Genomic DNA, 8,794 nt, shown 5'->3' with positions numbered 1-8,794 from the left:
TGCGAAAACATTGGTGAATGCCACAAATTCTCCTAAATCACTCGTACGCACAACTTAAGAACAAATCTGTGCGTACGAATGGTTTTTGCATGAGGCCCAATGTTCCTGAAGTCAAACCTCTAACCTGCTGACTGGAGTCTGAGGAGCTCGTGAGTTTGGTTTCGTTTCTCTGATCACTGTACGGTCTGAACTTGGGTGGGAAGAATTTACTGTTGTTCAATCCTGGAAACATTTACAGACGTCTTAAATCTTTAAAACTTGGGAAAAATCTTTTTTTTTGTACAATACTAGACTCCAAATAGTTTTATAATAAATTATTTCCAGCTTCTTCTCTAAAGTCGTTGCTGATGTGTTCCTGCCTTGGCACACAGGTGTGTGCTTCAGCTTTTATAGAAGTGATGATCAGGTAATCAGTTCTTCTGATCAAGCTGAACAGCTTCGACTAAATTTTTATTTTAAGGAGGCTGAACATAATTTAAATCCTTCTTTTTCACATGTAAATCCTTCAGTTGGGGTCTATATACAGTAAAACTGCAATGCTTTAGCCTGAATTCCTCCTTATTGTAACTCCACAAGCCCCGCCCTTTTTCTGGGGCGTGTCTCAGATCAACTCGTTTTGATGCTGTCTCTTTAAATCCAAATGAGGCTCTTCACACCCCACCCCCTCCAGAGCTTCCAGAGCAGTTTATTCTAGTTTGATAGAGGAGTTCACAACTATGTAGAAGTGCAGAAACTTATTATTTATAAATGAATTAAAAGCTGTCAGTGTTGTATAAAGCACCTCAAAATGATACTTGAGTAAAAGTATAAGTATCTTATCATAAAAATACTTTGGTAACAGTTAAAGTCTTCTCTAAAAATATTACTTGAGTAAAAGTCTTAAAGTATCTGATATTTTTTGTACTTAAGTATCAAAAGTAAATTTTTGACACAAAATATACTGAAGTATTAAAAGTAAAAGTACTGAGTAAAAGTGAGCAGTTAGATTTTCCAAAATGACATTTATTGGGAGGTGACTTCTCAAAAAAATATTTTTTCTAACAGCGTGCAGCTGTGATGGGTTGTGTACAAGTTAATAGTGTGTCAGAAAGGTATATATTTATACTTCTCATCCAACCACAATTAAATTCACTCTATCCAGGAGACACTATTTATCAGGATAGTTTTTTTAAATAATAACAACTCGGAATAAAATAGGAGTAACGACTTTCTACTTCTTACCTTTTTAAAAAATGTAGTGAGTAGAAAGTACAGATAATTGTGTAAAAATGTAATGAGTAAAAGTAAAAAGTACGCTGAAAAATAATTACTCAAGTAAAGTACAGATAACAAAATTTCTACTTAAGTACAGTAACAAAGTCTTTGTACTTAGTTACTTTACAACCCTGAAAGCTGTCAACAACAGAAGACTTGTCCATCCAGCCTCACATGTTGGAGCCAGAGTCTGACCCTGAGAGGAGGATGAAGACCACTAAACTGTAGTTGGTAAGTCCAGACCTTGTGTGTCAGTTCCATCATAAATAATCTGACGTAATATTATTACACACCAGGCATTTAAGAAAACTGACCGGGCTGAAAAATCAGACCCAAACAGAATATAAAGATATTTTTGCAGCACCAGAGACTAAATTAACTAACGACTAACTTTTCTGTCTCTTAGAGACTACAACATGGTGGTATTATCGTGCAGAACTCACGTGAGAGAAGTCCACAACAAAATGTTGTGGACAGCTGGCAACAGCTAAAAAAGTGGATTTTGCACATCCTCTGGAGCTGTCTTAACTTTTCGGGAGATTGGGAGTCATATTTTGATAACTTACTTTTACAATTAAGAGCTTAAAATTTCTTAGACTTGTTCCTACTCTCAGACTGAAGTCTAAAACTCCACTCTAAGAAGTTTGATAAATACGGGCCCAGATCAGTTTTATGGTTTCCTGACATGTAGAACCCTATATCAACAGAGGGTGAACTTTAATTTCACCATGACTCTACAATGGTTGGGATTACTGCTTACCTTTTCAACTTTGTGACAACGGATGAGTCCATCTTGTCCAATGTAAAAAGTAGAGAAAGCATCAAACGACCTGTAAGAATTCACATCAACAATAAAGATTATGAAGTAAAATCACTTTAAAACCAAAGATCTGCACGTGTTTTTATTAGACAATTAAATAAAGCAATTTAATGAATAATAAAAGCTACAGAGATCTAAGCACTAGGTTTATATAAATGTCAGAAAACAAGAATTAGGAGTATTCTGAGAGTAGATGAGTTTTAACCAGTTTAGGTAGGGGCAACGATCTGGACCATCTCTTACCTGTACAGCTGAGATTTGTCTTTGCGGAAAAAGTACAACATAACAGAATGCATGGGCAGACCTCGGATCCTCCAGCGGGCCTTAATGCTCCTATCCTCCATGTGCTTGGTGAGCTTCAGTACATCCAGCCGAGCCTCGGCGTAGTAACACAAACACAGGAAGCGCCACACGGCGAGTATGAGGCGGTACGTCGTGAGACCCCTGCATTAACAGAGACGACAGGCGTCTAGAAGCTTTGCTCAGAGAAAACCTATTAAATATAATCTCAGGCTGAACGTGCATCACCTGGTATTGACGTTTATCAGGCCATTTATGAATTCCATGTTGTCTGAATACATGTTGAAGTCGTGGTTTTTCATAAAGAAATTTGGAAGCTGCAAAACAAGCAGAAAAAAACATTGCCTAAATAAAGTGAAACAGCATCTTTCAGATTTCCACAGCTTGCCCTGTAATCCTGTGTTGGGTTGGAAGTGAGAAGCAGGCACTAGATCCTGCCTAGGCAAACTTCTGATGCAAAAAAGTTGCACTTTTTATTTATTTTTATTTATTTAGTTTGACATTTTACTTCAGTATATGAGCAGATGTTTTCTAGCACACTGAAGGAAATGTTGTGACCAGTGGTGGGCAATGCTAATCTAAAAATTAGCTCCACAATTTCTAAAGTGCTTATGTCATAGAAAAACTAGCAGAAGCAAATTTTAAAGCGCAAATTCAATTTGACACTTACTAAATGGCAATAACTCATGTACAATATATGTACAACACTGCCAACTAGTGGTGTATGAATTCTTTTACAGCTTATTCCTACAACTGCTGATTGCTGGGATGTGTTAGCTCCTGGTGTAAAAATTAAAAAGTTGTTGAGGATTGCTAGTTCGGCTGATTCTTTAAAAAGTTGTTGAGGATTGCTAGTTCGGCTGCTTCTTTGTCTTTTTCTTTTTGTTGTAGATTTTTCATTAAAGAATCATGAATAAAGTCATTTTAAAACTGTTTATTGGAAAACTGAAGCGATGCATTCTGGGTACATGACATATTTGATTTGTGACGGCCTGACAGGAAACGAAAGCACAGAGTACAGGAAACTCTTCACTTAAAAATAAGAGCATGGATTTTAAAGTTTTCCATTTTTTTGTCGCTCCAATTGACCACTAGATGTCTGTCTTCATCAGAATAACATCTTTAAATCATTTCTGCGTCCCTTCAGCTAACCCCGTTGGCCGATTGTTTCGACCAATTACATCAAGTGTTGAGCTCCAGCGTTTAAACTTTTTTTGTTTTGTTTTAGAAGGAGCTCTGATTGTAAAGTAAAATAAATCAATACATACACAATTTTAGTGTGGATTACAAACGTTTACTGTTTTTGCTGGGACAGAAAGTGTCACCCGGTCACATAGTTCTAACCATTGCCTTCCTGCTACGTAAGCAGACACAAAGCATTGTGGGAAATATCTGTAAAATGAGAACCGTGGCCGAAAACAACAGTCTTCAAGGATGTATACCTTCCCAATAAGTGTGTTTATCTGGGAGGGGTGCTGTTGGATAGATGTGTGTTGCGATTCGGCAGCCTTACCTTCCGCTTTTCAAGATAATGATGACTGGTAGATAATTAGTTATTAGCGTTACTGCATTTTTATTTTTAGAAAGTGCAAAATCCGCTTATGAATTATAAAAATTAGTAAGACCACTAAAGCGCAAACGAAATATTTAGGTCCGCAATTAGCGGAGTTGTGCTTTAGCGGGCTGGTGCCCACCACTGGCTGTGACTGATTAACTTAATGTTTGACAGAGTCTTGTGTTTTTACACTTTCTGATCATTGCAGCCATATCGTTTAAACAGAGGAACAGAGTCAGTGTGTATTTTCAATATGAGGCCTTTCTGTCTGCTTATACAAAAGTTGATTACGTTTTAGTGTATGATGTAAAGGGTACCACCTCCAGGGCTGTAACCAGGAAATCAGACATAGGTTAAAAGGTTGATTCATCATTATTCATCAGTTAGTGCAGTCTCTTAGGTCGTATTCACACCTGATAGTCCGGTAGACTCGGTTCGATTGGGGACCAAAACGGCAAGCCTTGTTTGCATTTTCTGTTGGTGCGGTTTGAATTCACACTGCACTTTCTCAACCAAACTAAACCCTGAAACCAACCTGTTCCCGCCCTCACCTGTGGGGGCGCTGCACCAAGAACCACTGAAGAAATCAACATGAAAACCTCAGAAGAAGATATGGAGCGCAGCTTCCTTCTCCACAAAATGTAAACAAACAATAGTAACATTACAGTTGAGCAGTTATAGGGTTTATTTTTTGTTTTTGGCAAATGTGCTAAACAAATAGTCCTCAACAATGAGCTCAGCATGAGAGGAAGATGAGGCGGAACCACGGAGAATGTAGTTTTGCACACAAGGCGGCTGAAGCAGCTCCGTGTAAAGGGCTCGACACACGGGATAACGACGTCGCTCGCTCTCCATTCATTTCCTATGGAGCCTGTGCGGTGAGGCGACAATCTCTTGCCCTCCTCCAGCTAAGCGACTGGCGAAAATAGTGCATGTGAAATTTCACGCTCGTACACATAAACGTGCACACGCGAGCTTGCGAACATATGAAAGTTGAAAAATGTTGAACTTTTGTCGCTGTCGCTTAGCGTACAACCAATCAGCGAGGGTTTCATTGACTGACCAATGAGAGGAGAGTATGCTACACACTGCAGTTAGCTAACACTTTCACCAAGTGATTACTAAAAAGCTTTGTGGGAATTTATTGGCGCCAGGGTGAAGTTTATGGTAAGTTTTTCCTCATAAAACTGTATCTTGATGTGTGTTTGTTTTTCAATATCATTAGCATCGCAAGATTTGTTTAGTTTACACGTCCGTAATGCACACCCGCCTTCAGAGTCAAGAACCAATCAAATTTTGTGAAGACAAGCGACCTGAGAGCGCAATTCGCAACGCTGCGATCGCTATTGCGTCCCGTGTGTCAGGTTTCACCCTGACTGCGATGACAGCCATTAATCGCTGTAGTTTGTCGCTCCCCGTGTGTCGAGCCCTTTAATCGAGCAGGAGCACGTCCAGCTCCACAGTCATGATGTCCACCTTATACAGTCGTCCAGCGAGGTATTTACACCGTATAAGTAAATTTATTACTGTTATTACTCAGAATGTCATGCGGTATAGTCCACTTCCTGCTTCTGGAGCGGTCTCTGGTCCACTTAGCGTTCACACATGCAATCGAACCGCACCAGAGTTCATTTCAATCGAACCGAGACCTAGGTTTTCAGGCGGACCAGAGTTTGCTTTTTTGGTCCAAATCAGAGTTCGATTACGTGTTCACACCTCCACAAACGAACCAGACTTTCCAGACAAATGAACTAGAGTTCGATTAAATCGGACTAAACAGTGCAGGTGTGAATACGACTTTAGATTCAGCCTGGCACAGACACCAGCTGCTACAACATGTTATTGTTTGGTTTTGATAAGGCCAAGGCCTTTTCCACTCTGAGGCCTGCCGTGGGCCTGACTACAGTCAGACGAGAATAAAGCCTTTCTGGAAGAGGACCAACTGGTTTTCTGTCATTTTATTCAGACAAAGCTCTATTAAAGATCCTAATGTTTCATATTGTTCTTAACAGGACACTTCATTTTCATTCTGCAGGTTTACTTGTGGTTCCTAGAGTTTCTAAAAGTAGAATGGGAGGCAGAGTCTGTGAGGCTGACTACTTTTATGACTAGACTTTTACCCTTTACCTTTTGATAAATCCCATACTTAGGCTTGGTTTGGGTTCCCTATAGCTGGATGAGATGCTGACCACATTTCCTCACTCTGCTGTCTTTATTCAGACAGCTGCTCATCCTGAGCTTGGTTCTGTTGGGGGTTTCTTTATGCTGCTCAAGATGGAAGATTGCATCAAAATGCAGTTTCAACACAATTTGCTGGCTTCCTTAGATAAAAAATTATTTACAAATGGTCATTTTCTAATATACTAACTGAATGTAATTTATATATTATTATGAATGTCTTAAATTGACTGGAATTAGGTTAGTGTCTGAATCTATTTTGAATTTGAATTTAGAATTTGGAGGGGTTTTGTTGCAAAAGTCCTTAAAACGTATTTTGTCAGGAATTAGTGCTATATAATCAGATGTGAACTGATTATGGAGAAGACACGTGCTGTCATGTGTAGCACAGAGCCAGTAATTAGATTCCTGCAGCTCTTTCAGTGTCCTGCAGCCTCCCTGGCTCGGTCCTGTCTTTGGAGGGACGTCCAGCTCTTAATGCCACTGTTGTTCTAGATTTCCTCTACTTCTTCATGACTATTCTCCATGATCCATTGGATATTTAATGCTGAGGAAAATCTGTGTGTCCCTCTCTTGACTGATACCATTTTTAACAATAAGATCCGTTTGATGCTTTTGAGTCATCTGTGAACATCTGACATTAAACTGAGTAAACGTCAGGAAAATCCTGCTGTGACAACTGAACTTTATCCAGGTTGATCAGTCATTTTACCTGATAAAGTCAAAACATGCTTTAACAACTTATTGGTTTAAAAATGTTTGAGCTTCAGCAGCAACCATCTTATTGCATTTTTCTCTCATAAACGTGATAAAACTTGACTGAAACTTCAGTAACGTATAATTTTCTCTCACTCACTTCCTGGATTTGCTCTCCTGTGAAGTATTTTTGTAACATTCAAACTCATGCCTCTCTTGTATAACTCTATTTCTACTTTACACTGTTAAAACTAGTTTGTATACTAGTGGTCTTTGTGTCTTCTCATGCTTGCTGGTGAAGGTGTTACATCAACAGCTTTCATTTAGGGGGATTTTCTGGTTTGCTGTCAACATTATCCATTATTATCCAAAGGATAAATCAGAGCATTTTATGGATGTACTTTTATCACTGACAGAGCTACAGATAAAACCACATGCTTTATGAAATAAAGACTATTTTTCTCATAATCTGACATTGAACCAGACTGAACCTTTTGTGTTTTAGGTCAGTCAAGATGCCTTAAATTGTTTCTAATCGAGAGAGACCAAATAATGAGATAATGTTTTTTATTACTTACTTTAAAGTCACAGGTGAACATACACTGAGATTACTTACTGAGGGAACATCTCATAACATTAGAAAGTATGAGGGCCAAAATTAAGACTATTGCACAACCAGTGGTTGCTACATCCTGGTAGCAGAAGGCTGAATCTATCCCTAAACCAGCTACTGAGCTGATTAATGATAGGCACTGGTAACTGAGAAGGAGACTATTCATTTGAGTTAGCATCAGAGAGGCTAGTGACTAGCATGGATAAGCTAGTGTTAGCATTGGAGAGGCTAATGACTAGCATGCCAAGGCTGCTCGCCTACTTTATTAGACAAGTTTTCTGAATAAAGCAAAAATTCTCTATAAACCAAAGTTTCTCTAAAATCCCCCAACTTGATAGCTCTGGCTTTTCTCATAATTTAACTAAAAAGAGAAAGAAAAAACACAGCCGTCGACCAATAGACAAGGGCAAACAAAGCTGCTAATTCAAGTGGTATAAACTGTCTGCTTCATAGTAATATGTTTTATATTTAATATTTATGATTGACGTCATGTTGAACAATAAATTCTGTCTAAGGAACACCTGACAGTGCTTGTTGCTTATAGGTTTTGTTAGTCAATTTGTTGAGAAAGTTATTTCAATAAAGTTGTGCCTAATAAAGTAGGTGAGCAGCCAAGGCATGCTAGTCGCTAGCTTCTCCAATGCTAGCGCCAGCTTATCCATACTAGTCACTAGCTTCTCCAATGCTAACACCAGCTTATCCATGCTAGTCGCTAGCTTTTCCAATGCTAAAGCCAGCTTATCCATGCTAGTCACTAGCTCCTCCAATGCTAACACCAGCTTATCCATGCTAGTCGCTAGCTTCTCCAATGCTAACACCAGCTTATCCATGCTAGTCTCTAGCTTTTCCAATGCTAAAGCCAGCTTATCCATGCTAGTCACTAGCTTCTCCAATGCTAACGCCAACTTATCCATGTTAGTCACTAGCTGATAACACCAGCTTATCCATGCTAGTCACTAGCTTCTCCAATGCTAAAACTGCTTATCCATGCTAGTCACTAGCTCCTTCAATGCTAACACCAGCTTATCCATGCTAGTCACTAGCTTTTCCAATGCTAAAGCCAGCTTATCCATGCTAGTCACTAGCTTCTCCAATGCTAACACCAGCTTATCCATGCTAGTCACTAGCTTCTCCAATGCTAAAGCCAGCTTATCAATGCTAGTCACTAGCTTCTCCAATGCTAACAACAGCTTGTCCATGCTAGTCGCTAGCTTCTCCGATGCTGACGCCAGCTTATCCATGCTAGTCACCAGCTTCTCCAATGCTAACACCAGCTTATACATGCCAGTCACTAGCTTCTCCAATGCTAACACCAGCTTATCCATGCTAGTCACTAGCTTCTCCAATGCTAACACCAGCTTATCCATGCTAGTCACTA

At 39.3% G+C, this 8,794-nt stretch overlaps 1 protein-coding gene across 1 annotated transcript in view; it reads right to left on the bottom strand.

The window, feature by feature from the left end:
* The window catches only part of cunh6orf136 (chromosome unknown C6orf136 homolog), a gene marked incomplete at its 5' end in the record, with an annotated part of 20,998 nt that overhangs the window by 1,659 nt on the left and 10,545 nt on the right, over positions 1 to 8,794 (bottom strand). Inside the window, 3 exon segments of the mRNA XM_014026754.1 lie at positions 2,015 to 2,084; positions 2,318 to 2,518; positions 2,603 to 2,691. Of these exon segments, the coding sequence (XP_013882208.1) occupies positions 2,015 to 2,084; positions 2,318 to 2,518; positions 2,603 to 2,691 (360 nt within the window).

The sequence above is a fragment of the Austrofundulus limnaeus genome, unplaced genomic scaffold (genome assembly GCF_001266775.1).
Source record: "Austrofundulus limnaeus strain Quisiro unplaced genomic scaffold, Austrofundulus_limnaeus-1.0 Scaffold587, whole genome shotgun sequence".
Taxonomy (NCBI): Eukaryota; Metazoa; Chordata; class Actinopteri; order Cyprinodontiformes; family Rivulidae; genus Austrofundulus; species Austrofundulus limnaeus.
The sequence above is the reverse complement of the archived record's forward strand: the minus strand, read 5'-3'. Positions and strand labels throughout refer to the sequence as shown.